This window comes from Pituophis catenifer, unplaced genomic scaffold (assembly GCF_029215685.1).
Source record: "Pituophis catenifer annectens isolate HBS135680 unplaced genomic scaffold, rPitCat1.0.hap2 SCAF_14, whole genome shotgun sequence".
NCBI classification, from domain to species: domain Eukaryota; kingdom Metazoa; phylum Chordata; class Lepidosauria; order Squamata; family Colubridae; genus Pituophis; species Pituophis catenifer.
The window spans coordinates 7,820,295-7,838,961 of record NW_027256894.1 but is presented as its reverse complement, the minus strand read 5'-3'; the positions used below and the strand labels follow the sequence as shown (position 1 = coordinate 7,838,961).

The window sequence follows — 18,667 nt, the reverse complement described above, 5'->3', positions numbered from 1 at the left end:
CTTTTCCCCAATTGGAGCCTCTTGGCTGCTTGTCAAAAGCGAAACTCGTGATTCTGTCTTGGTCCAGAAAATGCCCCATGCAGAAAAGGCCATCCCTCTTCTCATTCATTTTCTTGAATGAACCCGAATGCCATTATTATCAATGACGGTTTTCCCCACCAGTCTATAGCTAGACACATAGTCTTCCCTGTGAGACTTATTTCCATTTCTCTTTTAAGATGCTCCAGAACAAGCTGCTAGATTTTATGTGACAAAAATATCTCCATTTAATAATAATAATAACTTTATTGTCATTGATTGTACATGCATACACAGTATTCCCATACAACAAAATTCACTTAACACCCAAAGACCAGGTCCAACACACATAACAATCTCCAAACACCTCACCACCCACCACAATTCCCCACCCCTAAACCGCCAAACATCCACACAACAGACCAAGTCATGCTGTCCAACAGCTCACTGATGGTGGCCCTTGAGTTCATTGTTGAGTGCAATTATAGCTCTGGGATAAAAACTATTCAGAAAATGTGTGGTCCGAGTTTTAATTGTTCTATATCTTCTGCCAGAAGGCAACAGTCCAAAAAGATTGTAAGCAGGATGGGAAGAGTCTCTGAGAATGTTATGCAACTTCCTCAAACAGCGAGATGCGAAGATGTCGTCCAGGGCTGGTAGCTGGAGCCTGATGATATTCTGGGCAGTTTTAATGATTCACTGTAGAGCTTTTTTGTCCGCTACAGAGCTGCTTGCATACCATGCAAGAATGCCGTATGTCAGGACACACTCAATTGTGCTGCGATAGTAGGACAGAAGTAGATGCTGAGATAGATTTATCTTCCTGAGCATTCTCAGGAAGTACAGCTTCTTCTGTGCCTTCTTCGCAAGCATTTCTTTAGACACATGCACTCTCTTTCTATCATCTTTCTATCTCTATCTCTACCTCTACTTCTGTTTATCTTTATCTGTTTATCCATCCATCCAGCCATCATTTTCCATGGATGCATGGCAGTGGTGAAATCCAAATTTTTTTACTACCAGTTATGTGGGCATGGCTTGGTGGGTGTGGTGTGGCTTGGTGGGTGTGGCTTGGTGGGCATGGCAAGGAAAAGATACTGCAAAATCTCCATTCTCTCCCCGCTCCTGGGGGAAGGATATTGCAAAATCTCCATTCCCACCCCACTCTGGGGCCAGCCAGAGGTGGTATTTGCCGGTTCTCCAAACTGCTCAAAATTTCCGCTACGGGTTCTCCAGAACCTGTCAGAACCTGCTGGATTTCACCCCTGAATAAAGGCTATAACAAGGCCTTCCTTTAAAAAACTGGAAGCTGGACAGAAAAATTTCCCTGCTATGCTTTTCATGACTTGATAGGATGAGGCCACTGTGCAAATAGCAATAGCACTTAGACTCATACACTGCTTCATGGTACTTTACAGCCCTAAGCGGTTTACAGAGTCAGCATATTGTCCCCAACAATCTGGGTCCTCATTTTATCCACCTTGGAAGGATGGAAGGCTGAGTCAACCTTCAAACGCTCAAAACAACCCCCAAAGATTATATCCTTTTGCTGAGTGCCTTTATTTCTGATTCAAATTGCCAAAGGGGTGGTTGTGATGTCAGCATAGAGATACATATATTCAACAGCACAGTTACGGTAAGTCTTTTTCCCTGATGCACTTCTCATTTAGATCCATTTCTCCTTCTATTTTTCTCAGGTTCAACAATCAGAGCCTGCTACCAATTCTGCCCTGCATTTCATTATCACTTGAGTAAGCAGCAGGAATCCTGCCAAGAACATCTTTGGTGGTTTTATTTCAGTCCACTTTTGCCCTTGGTATGCCTCAGAAGAAAGTGCAATCTGCATTTAGTATATTTACTTTGGTTTATCAGTCCTTGAAACTGTTCTGTTTGCAGGGTCTTTAACCTAGGCTCCTGGTTACAGAGTAACCAATCATATATGCATCATACTCAGTATGAGTCTGAGGATGCATGTCTATAAGGATCGTACTTCAGGTCTCGTCTTTTGACATTATTATTTTTTTTTTTAAAAAAGAAATTACATGAATTCATTTGTTTCTTTTATTAATTTATAACCCAAGAGACATTGGCATTCTATAATGGAGATAAGCAACAGTTTTGAACTATAGTTTTATAATGTATTTATAGGTTGCCAGGTAATTAAAAACAATTTCAAAACGCAGTTCAGGCCTTTTTTTTATGCTTAATATTACATATAGTTCCCACAGATCTGCAGTGTGATCATTTTCTTTTAGAAAATAATGTTTAAAAAAAGCAGAGATAATAAAATCATAAAGTTTGCAGCTATTACTCTGGTTCTCAATGCCTTATCGGCATGAAACTTTAAAAAACAGGTTTTAAACGGACCTACAACTTAAATGCAGGTACACCAAAATTAAACACAGGATATAAATCTTTATAATATCTACCCCTCTTCAAGAGTCACCATAATCATCACTGCCATCTATCTAAATCAGGGGTCTGCAACCTGCGGCTCTGGAGCCGCATGTGGCTCTTTCACCCCTCTGCTGCGGCTCCCTGTCACTCAAAATATGCATCATAACTGCCAATGTGTGACACCCATCGGAATATGATTTATTGAGCTTTTCAACCCCTGGTAGGCCAAATCCAAGAAATGAAAAGTTTCAGAAGAAAACAGAACGTTTAATTCGACTACATATGCCAGTTTTGTGGCCGCTCAAGAAATAGTCAGGCACCGGAAGGGTTTTGTGGCTCCCAGTGTTTTCTTTTCTGTGGGAAACGGATCCAAATGGCTCTTTTGAGTGTTTAAGGTTGCAGACCCCTGATCTAAATCAAAGCAATTTCTTTTTAAACTGGGGGTAGGGGTGGATCAAACCCTTTCTTGATGCAGAAAATCCAAATGCTGCAAACTATCCCTGCAGGTTGTTAAGCTTTTAGGAAGGAATAGCAGACAGCATCTCCTCCCAGCAAGCATTGTATGTTCAGTTCTAAAGCTCTCCCTGTTGAATTTCTGCCTGCAGTGCAATGCAAGCAGTTGGACAGAGGCATTGACATTGACATGTTGCAAAGAGGCATTAATACTCCAGCTGGCTTCCCACCATTCTGCTAACTAATGGCAAGTCTGCAAGCTAAACCAGTTTCCTGTTTAACCCTGGTTAGTTCATTGGTGGCTCATTGTATTTATTGGGTGAACAATAGCAACTGCTGCATAATCTTTGTGGGAATCCAAAAAAGAGGTGGGGGGGGCTTCAGTCCCTAGTTCAAGCGAGTTGTCTGAACGCGCAAGCGGACAAGCCTTCCCTAGCAAAGGCTCCCAGAGGTCGCCATGGATACAGCGACTCCCCGGTTACTATGGCTACGCGGCAAAGCCCCGGGGCTCGACGCAATCCCAGAAGCCCCCGCGGCGAGCTCGCTTGGGTTCAGGAATGGTCGCTCACTCTCACCTACGTCATCAGGGCGCGACGTCCAGCCAGGGGGAATTGCGGAAGCGGGATCCGGGGCGGCGATGAGCGCGCGGTTCCTGCGAGCCTGGCGGGGCGGGTGGGGCCGGGGCCGCGGGAGGGGCCACGGGACCCCCCCGGGGGAGGCCCCGAGGCGCGAGAAGCCCCCCTGGCGAGTCCTCTTCTTTGGCACCGACCACTTCTCCGCAGAGATCCTCCGAGCGCTCCAGGCAGCCCGGTGGGTCTTTCGCGGGGGGGGGGGGGAGGGAATGAGGAAGGTTGTGGGGGGGGAATGTTGAGGGTCACTCCAAGCTTAGTGCCCCCCCAAACCTCAGCAGCTGTGAGGACTTCAACTCCCAGAATCCCCCAGTCAATCATGGCTGGCTGGGGGATTCTGGGAGTTGAAGTCCACCCCACCCCAAAGGTGCTTTTCCAAAAGGCAACTGGACTTTCGTGGTGTTTTTTTTTTTTTCTTGCAAGCCTCCAAGAAGAACTGAAGAAGCTTCTTGGATGAGAAGCAAAATGTCTTTCAAGGGAAAGAGAAAAGTCCAGTTGCCCTTTTGGAAAAAGCACTTTTGGGACAACCATGACCTGGATCAATGGTGGGTTTCAAATTTTTTTTACTACCGGTTCTGTGGGCGTGGTTTGGTGGGTGTGGCAGGGGAAGGATACAGCAAAATCCCCATTCCCTCCCCAATTCAGGGGAAGGTTACTGCAAAATCCCCATTTCCTCCCGATCAGCTGGGACTCAGGAGGCAGAGAATAGATGGGGGCGGGGCCAGTCAGAATTTTTACTACCGGTTCTCCGAACTACTCAAAATTTCTGCTACCAGTTCTCCAGAACTGGTCAGAACCTGCTGAAACCCACCTCTGACCTGGATGACTGAGAAATCTCCATAGACACAAAGAGCAAGCCAATATTATATTTGTTGCCTGCTTAGATGACAAATGGTTAATTCTATTAACCAGGTTAATCCAGGTTAATTCCATCTTGGTTTCCAGCCTCTTGACAGTTGCTGACAGTTGGGAAGCAGTGCTGCAAACAGTTGAGTGGAGTCAACACAATAAGAGTGTCATAAAACCTGCTTAGCTTAATAAACCAAAATCCCCCCCCCCCTTTTAATTCGTAAACCAGTTTATAAATGGAGAGCAAATGAGATGCATCAATAGGAAGATCCAGGGATTGGGTGCCAAATCTACAGCAGGCGGTAGCCCCTGACCAACCTTGGCTGGTTCCTATCAGCCCAGCATGGTTGAATTTGGCTACAATAGTAGATGGAAGAACATCAGCAAATGCACGACTTTAAACTGGGATGGGAAGAAAACAATAGCAAATCGCTTACAGCTTTTTGCTATTGTTGATTTGGGAGGTAAGCTTGGCCCAAAGGAGATGCTAATTTTGGCGGTTCCAGGTGACTCTAACTTTTTGACAGGGCTCACACCTATGGATAAACCACATTATTGGTTGGATTTTTGAGTTGGTGTTTCACCCAATTAGGCAAAAAAGCCTTATAAACCATAGTATTTTCCTGAGTTAATCCACCCACCCAGTTGTGATTTTGTTGCACTAGTTAAGCACACAAGTTAAGAGATGGATGATTGATTGCATAAGAAAATCTTTGCCTGGCTGTATTTGAATCATAGGAGGGAACTCTGGATGCTGACTTAGACCTGACAGAGCTGCTTATCCATTAATCCCACTATTGGCTAATTTAATTGTCATGGACAAGAAGATTTCCTTTTCTTCAACAGCCTTGATTCTGTTCAGTTGAAGATGCTTGATATAGAACTTAAAATCTTCACAGTCATAATGCATGCTGTAAATATGACCTGAAAACCCTCATATCCCTGAAAAGCAAAGGCAATATGTCAGTGGCAGAATTATAAGCCACTGACAAGGTCATAGGACAGCACAGATAGGAACAGAACTGAAATTCAATATGGGGAACACTTGCTTTGAATATAGAAACTCCATTAAGCCCTGGGTCTCAGTAATGGCTAATGTAAGGTTCCGGACATTTACAAGTAAATTCATAAAGGTTCCTAAAATAAGCACTTCATTGTGATAAAATATAGCTTCCTATCTTTCTTTGGCAATCCAATTAAAATAGTAGATTTAATATTTAAGTCTTTTTAAAAGCTCTCCATGGGTTGCTACAGCTGTGGAGGTGGTCAGACATATTAAGTATCTGGGGGTGCGGATAACTAACAGTTGGCCTCTTCATATGTTATCCTTAGTGAAGTGTTCAAACCAGCATTTGCATTTCCTGCATCAGATGAGAGCTCATCTTTCTCTTTTTGTCCGGACCACTTTCTGAAGAGACATGGTTGAGACTGTTTTAACAAACTGCGTCAACTGAATTGAAACAAGCTTGGACAACAAACCACTGCCAAAATCTAAAACCCAAGCTACAAATATTTTCTGTTATTTCAAAACTGCACCACTGTTTGATTTGGTGGCAGTAGTGCCTCCGATAGAAAGTCCATACAGAGAGTGGTGAGGACAGCAGAGAAGATTATAGGAAGCTCGCTTCTCATTATTCAGGATACTGCTTATAAGCGCTATGTGCTTAGATTTTGAAGCATTGTTAGAGACTCCACACGCTCACGGTCTGTTTCTGTTGCTCCCCTCTTGGAGGAGGTTTCAAAGTCTTTCTAGCAGGACTACCAGATTCTATAACAGCTTCGTTCCCTAGGCCATCCGTCTGGTAAACTCACAAGATTCATTTTTCTTGCCATGTACATGTATACATCCAAATTATACTGTGATGTTTCTCTGTGTCATATATGTCTGTGTATGTGGTTATATGTGTAATGGGTATCTTTTGAGAGCTGAATGCAATAAAATTTCATTTTAATGTATGCGGATTAGTGTACATTTAAAGTGACAAAGTTTTTATTCTATTCTATTCTCCCCTGCAAGGGCAGAGTGCCAAGGCCAGACCAGCTTGTGGATCACCTGGAGGTGGTGACCCTGCTCCCCAGTCACTCAAAGGTACTCCCTGTGAAGAAGTATGCGGAGCAGTTTCAGCTCCCCGTCCACATCTGGCCTGATGTAGGTTCATGTGAGAGTTTTGACATTGGCGTGGTGGCATCGTTTGGACGTTTGCTTAGCGAGGACCTCATCCGAAAGTTCCCCTAGTAAGAATTATCACACACGCAAAAACACACTTTCTGAGTGTATTTATCACGCAACTTTTTCTGGCTTCTAGATTAAAGGAAAGGTTCCTTCTATAATGTTTCTATAATGATTCTATAATCAAACATTCTATAATGTTTGATTATATACAGGGGTAGAAGGGCCAAGTTCTTTATGACAATTCCTGCATAGGTATCTAATTTGTTGTATTGTTTGCGACTGCTATCATCTAATGCAGTGGTGAAATCCAATTTTTTTTACTACTGGTTCTGTGGCCGTGGCTTGGGCATGGGAAGGATACTGCAAAATCTCCATTCCCACTCCACTCCAGGGGAAGGATATTGCAAAATCCCCATTCCTTCCCCACTCCTGGGGGAATGATATTGCAAAATCTCCATTCCCTCCCCACTCTGAGGCCAACCAGAGGTGGTATTTTCTGGTTCTCCGAACTGCTCAAAATTTCCACTATCAGTTCTCCAGAACCTGTCAGAACCTGCTGGATTTCACCCCTGACCTAATGGGCATGTTTGCCCATACCTTTACTGATGCTTCCAAAACTAATTTCCAATACAAAATGTAGGGGAATTGAGAAACTTGTAGCACTGTGAATGTTTCTGAACTGCAATTGTTATCAGCGATGGCAGAAGAAGCTCAGTAATACAAGTTGGTACATAGAGTTTTATGGGAGTTATTCAAATCAGGCATCGCCTTGACTACTCCTGATCAAGAATGGTAATACTCTTAAATTCCTACATTATTTTGGCTGAAATTCAGCTAACGTATCGTTTTCATTTTTCCCCAATCAGTGGCAACATTTCGTTTTTCAGTGTGCTAAAAATATTTTAGTGTTTTTAATCATTTCTAAGGTTCCCTTCTTTGCTGATTTACTCATGAACAAGTGCCAATATTGCATGCTTTGAGGCAGTGGTGAAATGTAAAATTTGTTACTACCAGTTCTGTGGGCATGACTTGGTGGGAGGGTAATATGACTGGGTAGGTGTGGCCAACTTTTTTTTTTTTTTTTACTTTTAAAAGCATTTTTTCTACAACCTCTTCGGCTTATCACCTCCTCATTTCTGATTTTGTCAACCCAATTTATATGTAACAGCCACCTGTAAATCCACATTTCAAATGGCTTTCTGTCAGAGACCAACTCTCCACTCCGTAGAGCAGGATAGAAAAGATGCAACATCTGACAAGCCTGATTTTCAGTTTTAGGCTTATGTCGTGACTGCAGAAGATCTTTTTTTCATTTTGAAGAAATGAAAGCTCATTTCGAGCTTTCTCTATCCTTGTCTTTACTTCAAGATTTAACAAGATTTAAAAATGATAAAAATGAGGTAATTGATTGGTTACAGCAAGATACCCAAATCAGCATGGGCTGTGAATTACAGGAGTTATAATCCAAAGATCTGGCTGGCTGGAAAGAATTGCATTGTCAATTTTCTTGCTTTGTAAAATCATGTATTGTTATAGGTTTTTTTACACGTTTTCCTTTTTTGTGTTTTAGTTATATTGAACACTGAAATGTCAGTACAAATTACTCCTCACTTCTACATGACATTATATGTTGTGCTTGTTACATTTCTGAATTTTTAACTTGATTGTTTTATCCTTAAAAATGTCTGGGAGTCATTTTGAAGTCCAATGGTATAAAAATATAATAAATAAAAATGTTACCGGATTGTTGTCATCTTGTTCTAATTACCCAATATTTTGACCCAGTGGCATGCTGAATGTCCACCCCAGCTATCTTCCGCGGTGGCGTGGCCCTGCACCCATCATCCACACCGTGCTCCATGGAGATAAAGTAACCGGGGTCACAATTATGCAGATCAGGCCTAAGAGGTACGTTGGCTGTTTCATTCAGCATCCAGTCTGCAAAGACCTGGTTGTGAGAATTACTGGTATTAAGTAAGAATTTGTAAGAAACTAAGAATTATTACTAAGGATGATTAATTATGTAATAATAATGAAAATATAATTATGTGGATGCTCTATCCCGGGAGGTTTTTTTAAAAAAAGTTTTTATTTTTATTTTTCATCAACATATTTAAATGTACGGTCTCTTATCCATCATTAATCATTATTCATTCATCTTATTTTTTTACTTTCATTTGTTAATTGTTCGGGCCTGTTCTTTTACCATTTCCTCTCCTTTATTTTACCACAACCTTTCCTCTTCCTCTTCCCTTCTCTTCCTCCTTCTATCTCTTTCTACTTTCCTCATTCCTCCCCTCCCTGGAGGTTTTTAAGAAGAGACTAGTCCAGTGATGGCTAATCTTTTTGTCATTGTGTGCCAAAAGTGGTGGTTGCGGAGGGAGGGGTCGCGTGCGTGCGTGCCCACACCCATAATTCAATGCACCCCGCACATGCGTGCGCAACCCCCCCATGGTCCCCCCGCTTTTGGCACATAATGGCAAAAAGGTTAGCGGTGGGCCCAGTAGGCCTGTTTTCCGCCCTCCCCAGGCTCCAGAGGCTTTTTTGGAGCCTGGGGAGGGCGAAAACAGCCTTCCACACCCTCCCGGAGGCCCTCTGGAGGCTGGAAACAGCCCGTTACCCGACTTCCAGTGGGCCCAGAAGGCCCGAAAATCAGCTGCCGGTGCGCGCATGTGAATTGGACCTGTGCTAGGGAAATGCTTGCGTGCTCACAGATATGGCTCCACGTGCCACAGGTTCGCCATCATGGGACTAGTCAGTCACTTCTAGTCGGGGCTGGACTAGAAGACCTCCAAGGTCCCTTCCAGCTCTATTCTATTCTAACATATTCTAAGCAGTAGAACAGCTTTCACTTCTGAAATTGTGTGCGCAGCATCACTGGAGGTTTTCAAGAAAAGATGGGACAATCTTTTGCCCAAAATGGTTTGAAGATTCCTGCACAAAGCATGAGGTTGGACTAGAAGACCTCCAAGGTTCCTTCCAATCCTTTGATTCTAAGATTAAAAGCCCATTACCTACAGCCTTTTTAAAACAAACGTATCAATGCAGCAGTCGCGGTCTCCATTCAGTCTCTCCACTATTTAGTTTTTAGATGCTATGTAGAATCTGACAAAATGCTTCATGCAATATGTTCTTTTCCCAGGTTTGATGTGGGCCCAATTATTAAACAAGAAGAATTTGCCGTTCCACCCCGTTGCTCAGCAAAAAAACTGGAGCCCCTGTTATCCAAAGAAGGTGCAAACATGGTAAATGAACTCCCTTGTTTAATGACATTTTTCTCCAGTGAAAACAATTATGGGAGATACAGATAAATGCCAAAAGCGTTTTCTCAGTTGGAAAGCACCTGTTCTGAGTCCATGGTAATTTCAAACAGTCGTTAAGTGACTGTTAAGGCCTATCTGTAATAACATCTGAGTCTCTCTCTCTCTCCCTCTCTCCTTCTCTCCCCCCTTCTCTCTCTCTGTCTCTGTCTCTGTCTCTGTCTCTGTCTCTGTCTCTCTCTCTCTCTCTCTCTCTCTCTCTCTCAACTTAAGTAGACTGCATAGATCAGTGTTTTTCAAACTTCGCGACTTTAGAGTGTATGGACCTCAACTCCTGGAATTCTCCAGCCAGCCTTGGTATAAACCAGGTGTCAGGGTAATGATGATTTAAAGCTGACCAGCCCTTTAAGACTGAGGATGAATCAGCAGGGTTATTGCCCTTTAAGAAGCTGTCTATATAAAGGAGGCCATTAGAGGGCGTCTCTTTCTCTCTCCTCGTGTATCATTCACTCTCCTAGTCGCGTTTATCTGCATTGTAGTTCTCTGTGTAGAGTTGAAGATTAATTGATTGCCTGGCTTTGCTTAGCACGTGTATGTATATATATATATGACTTGTATATAAGCCACTGTTTGTAAAGACAAAACTTCTGTATCCTGTATTTTGCTCCTGGGTAGTCACAAAACATTGTGTAAATAATGGTGTATTGCTGTAAACATTCTGACACCAGGAGTGTCAAATTCAGGGCCCGCGGGCCGCATCCAGCCTGCAATGTGATCGGATCCATCCCGTGGGGCCGTCCTGGAAAATGTAAGGGGCTGTCCTGCATCGCTTTGGCCTGGTCTACCCAATGGGAAGAGGAAACATCGGGCCAGCATGGCTTCAGCCCGGTCTACCCAAGAGGAAACATGCCAGCATTTTGGGGAGTGGCATCAAGCTGGCCATGTTCACCCACCCACTGGCCACACCCACCCAGTCAGCCATGCCCAGTGATTGGCATCAAGATGGCCATGCCCACCCAGTCGGCCATGCCAGTCCGCCCCCCCCCCCCCCCGAAGTCAACCACAGCCCTGATGTGGCCCTCGATGAAATTGAATTTGACACCCCTGGTATAAACCATTCTGATAGATTTGTAAAACCCGTCTTTTCATACAGCTGAGCCCCCCCAGGACCTGGATAGTTCCTGAAGCTATTTCACTGGTTGCAACCATCTAAAGTGCAAAAGTCTACAAATTCCATTTCCAGTAGAGGGTTTGAATCTCATAGAATAAGATCTGGCTACCACAGAACTCGTAGAATAAAATCTGGCTCAGATCAGTCCTAGTAAGGATGGAACTGGTCACTTCCTGCCTCTTGGCGATCAGTGCTTATGACAGTGTTGGCGAACCTTTTCGGTACTGAATGCTGAAATGGGAATGTGCGTGCGCCCATGCCAGAAACTGAAAGAGCAGCCACCCGGTGTGCATGCGTGCCCCGGGAAGACCAGGTGGCCCGTGCGCATGCACACACCGGAAACTGGAAAAGCAGCCGCCTGGTGTGCGCGCATCGGGCGGCTGCTTTTCCGGTGCTCCCGCGCATGTGAAGACCAGCTGGCCGGCGCCCCGGAACCCGGAAGAGCAATAGGCCTGGATAGCTCAACAGACAGAGCTCTGTAATTTAACATCAGCTGTCTGCAATTAAAGTAAGATCGAATCTTGCCAGGCTCAAGGTTGACTCAGCCTTCCATCCTTTCTAAGGTAGGTTAAATGAGGACCCAGTTTGTGGGGGCAATAAGCTGACTTTGTTTAAATATACAAAAGTATGAAGGCTATTGCTTAACACACTGTAAGCCGCCCTGAGTCTCCGGAGAAGGGCGGCATATAAATCAAATTAAAAAAAAAAAAAAAATAGGCGACAGCTCGCGTGCCTGGAGAGATGGCTCTGTGTGCCACTTCCAGCACGTGTGCCTTAGGTTCATCATCACAGGTTTATGAGAAGGAGAATCTCTTCATTTGGACTTAACACACATTCTGGATTTTTTTTTTTTTCTCAGCTGATTGCCGTTTTGCGCAACTTACCAGAAAGTTTAAGCAAGAAGAAAGAGCAACCCAAAGAAGGAGTGACACAGGGTATTTATCGCAAGTTTCATGTGTAATGTAGATATTAACTAGCTGCGATATGAGCCTTTGCTAAGTAGACCCTTGTAACACATTTTCCGTGATTCTCCCTGCTTCCTTCCTCCCTTTTAAACTTGAATACTTTGTAATGAAGTTGAACGCTTGGCAGCTGAGGGTTAAATTTTGAGGGTGTCAGAGAAGCCCAATGTCCCTTAATTTAAAGATGGAAGAAGAGGGAGCAGCCATTACTTTGTCAACCGAAAAGTATCACTTCTAAACGTTACTGGGACATTGGAAAAGATCATTTAAACTGTTTAAAGATGCAGGATGAAAAGAGATCGGTTTTCTTTTTATTTTCCTCTAAAGCTCCGAAAGTCACTATTGCAATGAGCTGCATTCAGTGGGAAGAACAAACTGCTGAGCAGATACTCAGGCTACATCGTGCCTTAGGAGCCATGGTAAGGTCAGCCTCTCGGAGAACAGGTTGCTTATCAATCATACATTTAAATTCAGAAGCAGCTTTTTGCAAAAACAATCTTGATTTTTCAGCCCTTGGATGAAACTGGGTTGGTGGTGGGAACGGAACTATATTCTGCAATTACAGTGTAATTTTTTTTTTAAATAGGGAAATATTGCAGAATATTTTTTTTTTGATGTGATGGATTTTTTAAGGAATAAAATGGAGCATATATAAAAAATATGCCCTACAAATGAGTAAGAGGAGCTTAAGTCCCTCTTACTGAATTCTGAGTCCCCTCTCAGAATTTAACCTGGCAAAGGCAAAATGCAAATTCTTTTGGTTCTATTATGGTTCCTTTCCAATTAAAATACAGTTAAAATACAGTACCTAGTACACGGGTGTCAAACTCGCCACGTCATGTTACTGTCACGTGATGTTTCACAACGTTTTTCCCATTTGCAGGGGTGGGGTGGAAGTGTGTGTGACCCATCCGGCCTGCAGGGTGCCAGTTTGACCCCCCTTGATCTAATAAATTAGCTTTCTACTTACTGTATTTTTCGGACTATAAGACTCAACGGAGTATAAAACACACCAAGATTTTGAAGAGATAAACAAGAAAAAAAAAAATTTGCCCTTCCCAGCCCCCAGGAGCACTCTGCAGGCCTCACAATCCCTCTGCACGCCCCATTTTTGTGAAAAACGGCCTGTTTTTGGTGAAAATGGGGTGTGCGGGGGCGGGGTTTTAGGAGGCCAAAAATGGCCATATTTGATGTATTAGACGCACCAACATTTCCACCCTCTTTTAGGGGGGAAAAAGTGTGTCTTATACTCCGAAAAGTACAATAACCCAAATTCATTTCTGTATGAAAAATGTTCACATTTGTCTTTCCTTGGATTGGGAGGAAAAACTGGTCTGGTTCTTCTAATTGACCCTGAAATAAATCATGTTAAATTTGACATAAGTGGGAGTTAGGTTCTATTCGAAGTGAAGAAGAATAATTTAACAGAAATGGATGTGATCTTCTGCAGCTATATAACTGATACAGTGCTGTATGTTTTTAGATACCTCTAAAGACGCTGTGGATGGGTTCTAGTGTAAAACTATTGGACTTCGAAGAAGAGGAAATGTTACCAGATTTTACTGGTACTTATGAGAGACCTCTAGCACTCTGATCGACAGCACGTGAATACTGGCAGTGTGTAAATAACGACAGATGGTCTGTGAAACAAAACTGAACACTTTCTGATTTCCCATTTTGCAAATCCTCTCTTTTTTTTTCCTTGTTGGAATCAGACTGCTTGAGTGCATTCTTCTTTCTAGGAACATTAAATCCCTTTTTATATATAAATATAAATCTTAGAATGATCTGTAGGAAAATGTTGCATGAAAAGAATGACTCTCTGTTTAGTGCCTACAAGGAGAAGTGAGGAATATTCTCTTTTGGTTGCCCTCTGTGACAATGTATAGGACATTAGCAATAACGAATAGAATAGAATAGAATAGAATAGAATAGAATAGAATAGAATAGAATAGAATAGAATAGAATAGAATAGAATAGAACAGAACAGAACAGAACAGAACAGAACAGAACAGAACAGAACAGAACAGAACAGAACAGAAATGGGATTGGGATTGGGATTGGGATTGGGATTGGGATTGGGACGGAACGGAACAGAATACACTAGCACTTATCCTGCTTCACAGTCCTCTAAGGGGTTTACAGAGCTAGCCTATTGCCCCCAACAATCTGGGTCCACATTTTCCTGACTTCAGAAAGATGAAAGGCCGAGTCAACCTTGAGGTGCTCAGAATCGAACTGTTGGAGTGAGCAGTGAGTTAGCCTGCAATACTGCATTCTAACCATTGCGCCACCGTGGCTCTTTGTAAATATATTCAATTGTTTGTAGTATTAATCAGGCTTCCCCTATAAGAGTTAACCAAAATATGATTTTAGTCACACTTTGGAACTTGGATTTTACTGTTGCAGAGGCAAGAACGACCTAACTGTTTATATGTTCTACAGATAAGGTTGTCGCTGAAAAAGAAGCAACTCCAGGGTTGGTGCTGTACCACAAACAATTAAAGATCCTGATCATCCGATGCAAGGTAGGTTTGGGTGTGTGTAACATGTGATATTCTTACTCCTGTTTAAGGCAGACGGGATCCCAAAATGTGTGCTGTTTCCATTTCATCTGAGAGATGAGGAAAGAGAATGCCAGTCAAATGCAACTTTTATTGCATTTTTTTTGTTACATTGTCCCTCCTCACTACTGTTAGTATTAAACTCTTTTATCAACTCAGTCCCTGAGTCTTCTCTGAAGAGCATCCATAGGTTTTCTAAGTTGCCCTTTACAAATCAAAATGCATTTTGTTTTTTTTTAAATTGGAATTTAACAACGTCAGGATGCTGGATCCTATTGTTGTGCCCGCCAGCGGCCTGTGGAGTTGGCAGCAGAGTTGGACAGTGAGGAGGCTGGGGAGGACCATGGGCCAGTCCTGGAGTCTGGGGAAGGCTTGGACAAAGGCTCTGCGTCGGAGGCAGAAAGAGGGCCAGGGCCATCTGGGAGTTATGTGCCGCCTCCGGAGCCTCCAGAGTCAGACATCAGCAAGGCAGAGGAACAAGGAGAGCCTGTTCCCAGTGCATGCATGCGCAGACCTGCCAGAAGGCAAGAACAGTTAAGACAAAAGGGATGACTCGGGAGTAGGATGATTGGCTGTTCCCATAAGACATAAAGGAGGAGCAAAGGTACATGAGCCTTTGCAGGAAGCAACTTTGTTTGTTCTGGTCAGTTTAAATTTTGAAGCTCCATTTTGACTCTATGCTCCGTGTGGCCTTGCAAAGCTTATTGCCAATTAGGTCTTTGGCAGTATGTCAAAGGAGATAAAGGTGGGTACTTATCAGCCTTATCTCGAAGGACTGTGGCAGACTTCTGTCAGACTCTTTACAAACTATTTGTGACTCATTATGGGCTGTGAATGAACAGAATTCACAGCCGTTGAAATAAAAAGAGGGTTTTGGGGACTAATTGTGTGCTTTTTACTGTCTCAGGAAGCCTAGATCAGAACACCTATATTAGTTTCCACCTAAACTTCTTGCAATGGAATCACTTCTGGTGGGTTTGCAGAGTTTGCTAAGCTTTTGGTGTGTGCGCATATGTGTGTGTTCTCTCCCCTCTTTTCCCTTTCTAGGAAGGTTGGGTTGGAGTCAGATCTATTATACATAAAAAGAAATTGACGGCAACCGACTTCTACAATGGCTACCTACATTCTTGGCCACAGAACAATTCTCAAACGGCTCTCAAGAACTGCCGGTTTCAAACACTGAAGCTGACCACCGTGAAAAAGAAGCCGAAAGGTTCACCGAATGCGCAGAATAATTGTGATACAGTTTTCAGCAATGCGTGAAAGTACCAACTCTGTATGAAGAGCCAAATTGGAAGCGTCTCAGCTCGTCCCAGATTTGACCAATGGAAAACAGTGATGGGAGAAAATAAACCATCGTAAAGGCAGTGCTGTGCAGCAAATATTGTGGAGTGGATAACACAAAGGACTAGTAACCTGGAGAGTGTGTTTATTCTTTGTATTTAAAGCTTCAAAACACTCTCAGCCTTGCATGTCTGATTTTTCTCAGGAGCCATACTTTCCGCTTCTGGATCCATCTTTTACCAACTTAAAAATACAATTGAGCAGTTAAGGACACACGTGTTATATTATTGAACAATAAATGGTTTTTGTACATGTTTGCGTAGGCGTATCACACAAATCATTGCGACGGCTGATATTTTAGAATGCTGACTTGTGTAATATAATTGGTTCCGCATAGGAATCTGTTCCTAATGCCCTTCAAAATCCAGAATCATCAAGGTGAGAATTCCCGATACGTAAACTTTATTGAAGAAAAGCTAACAAGAATTGTAACCAGTGGGGATACACAAGTGTACGGCCCTCACCAACATCTCCTTTTGCAACTTTTTCCTGCCCTATCTAATGGACTGCCTTTAGTTGCAACGGTTTTTGCAGAAGTCAAAGCTGCTATTACATTGTTTTTCACTTACACCCACAGTCTCTGTTGCAATAAACCCCATCCAGTGAGAAAGGCAAACTCCTGAACGAATGGTACTGTGCCTTCAATAACCCTGGTATAATTAGATCTCATTTTCCACCCTCTGGTAATGGTATGTGTGAATGACCTTGGGGCGGGGAACTGTCAGATAAGAGGCAGCTCAGCCCTCAGAAGGAATGGGGAGTGGCCAAAAGTCTCAAAAGGGACCCTCCCTAGTTTCTTGAGCCGTAAAGGGGAAGGGGAAGAAATGGACTTTCATACTTGCAAAACACTCTGAAAGTAACCTAACTATAGCAAAGTAGAATTAGTTGATTTGGGTGTGTCTGGACTGCCTTACAAAGCTGGTACCTCCCTACTCTAGGAGTCTCCAAACTTGGCAACTTTTAAGATTTTAATTTTAACTTTTAAGACTTGTGGGCTATTGTAACCAGCTTGCCCTCCGTTGACAACTTGTATATTGCACAGATCAGAAAGAGGGTTGAGAATATCTACAGATCCCTCACAACCTGGACATGAGCTGTTTCAACTCCTCTCCCCCACCCTACCTCCGGGACGCAGCTACAGAACATTGCATGCCAAAACAACTAGGCACAGAGACAGGGTTTTTTTTCCTGCATGCCATCCCTTTGCTGAACACCCAATTCCCACAGCGCTGTCTTATGTCCAAGTATATTTACCCATGTAGTATGGCTGCATTAACAAAATAGAATAACAAGAGTCGGAAGGGAACTTGAAGGTCTTATAATTCAATCCCCTGTCCAGGGAACTTCCTGCTCAGAAAACCTGCTGTCCCACTGCTCAGGAAGCCCTTTACCATTTCAGACAAATGGTTGCCCAAACTTTTGTTAAAAACTTCCTGTGTTGGAGCATTCACAACTCCTGGAGGCAAGTCGTTCCACTGATTAGTTGTTCTAACTGTCAAGAAGTTTCTCCTTAGTTCTAGATTGCCTTCCTCCTTGATTAATTTCCACCCATTGCTTCTTGTTCTACCCTCAGGTGCTTTGGAGAACAGCTTGACTCCCTCTTCTTTGTGGCAGCCCCTGAGATATTGGAACACTATCATGTCACCCCTTGTCCTTCTTTTAATCAATCTAAACATAGAAGCAACCGTTCTTTTAATGTTTTATCCTCCAGTCCCCTAATCCTCTTTGTTGCTCTTCTCTGCACTCTTTCTAGAGTCTCCACATCTTTTTTACATCGTGGCGACCAAAATTGGGTGCAGGATTCCAAATGTGGCCTTACCAAAGCCTTATAAAGTGGTATTAACACTTCATGTGATCTTGATTCTATCCCTCTGTTTATGCAACCTAGAACTGTGTTGACTTTTTTGGCAGCTGCTGCACATGGCTGGCTCATATTTAAATAGTTGTCCACTAGGACTCCAAAATCCCTCTCACAGTTACTGCTATTGAGCCAGGTACCATCTATACTGTATCTGTCCATTTAGTTTTTCTTGCCTAAATATAGAACCTTACTTTTATCTTTCTCATCTGTTCCATTGCCTTGTCTTATTTGTATCATTATCGCGATTATTATTTGTTGTTTTGCATGTACATTGAGAGCTTCTGCAAACAAATGTTCTGCAAACATTTTAACTCCCCCCAAGTTAAAATTTAGCAAAACAAATCTTTATCTGGCAAGCAGTTTGCGTATATTCCTTTATTTTGTGTGTTCTCTCTCCCATCCCTTCTGCTAATTTTCTATAACATTTAATCATTTACAGAAATGCAGGCCCATAATTATATAAATAGGTCATTAATGCTTTAGCCTTTTTTTTATTAGGAATAGGCCAGCAATATTTTTAAACATAATATTTTAAAACTGGTGTTGGTTCAGAACAGCAAATTTTAACTCGGAAGGCATTTACCGGTGGCCTGGGCTGGGGACCCATGTCTATTGGCAGATATGTGGCCAGGTGAAAGCACTTGCAAAACATTTTTAAAAAATAATAAAAGAGATGGAAATTTATTGTCTTTTAGTTTTATTGCTGGGTTCAAGAATTTCTTTCAGGAAATAAATCTTAAATGCTGCTGTCATTCAACTTGTTAAGCCAAAGCCAAAAGAAATAGCACTGTGGTTTAACATACTGTGCAAACTCAGCCAATGGTGGTTTATGCAACATAAACCCTGTTTAGCATACCATTGATGAGAATCCAAGCCTAGAAATGCTATGATTCCCCAGAAATCTTGGCTTTTAATACCCCAAAGGCAAATGACTCGATTCAATTTTATACAGGTATTATTAGCTACCAGCTGCCTATTTTTTTTTT

At 42.7% G+C, this 18,667-nt stretch overlaps 1 protein-coding gene across 1 annotated transcript; it reads left to right on the top strand.

Moving 5' to 3' along the window:
- Positions 1-3,425: 3,425 nt before the first annotated feature.
- On the top strand, positions 3,426-16,072 carry MTFMT (mitochondrial methionyl-tRNA formyltransferase). Its single transcript, XM_070953575.1, is given in 10 exon segments — positions 3,426-3,473; positions 3,476-3,678; positions 6,369-6,581; positions 8,305-8,427; positions 9,662-9,764; positions 11,810-11,885; positions 12,240-12,331; positions 13,396-13,477; positions 14,358-14,440; positions 15,524-16,072. Coding segments are annotated over 10 exon segments (1,239 nt in total). The 3' UTR covers positions 15,740-16,072.
- The last annotated feature ends 2,595 nt before the right edge of the window (positions 16,073-18,667 follow it).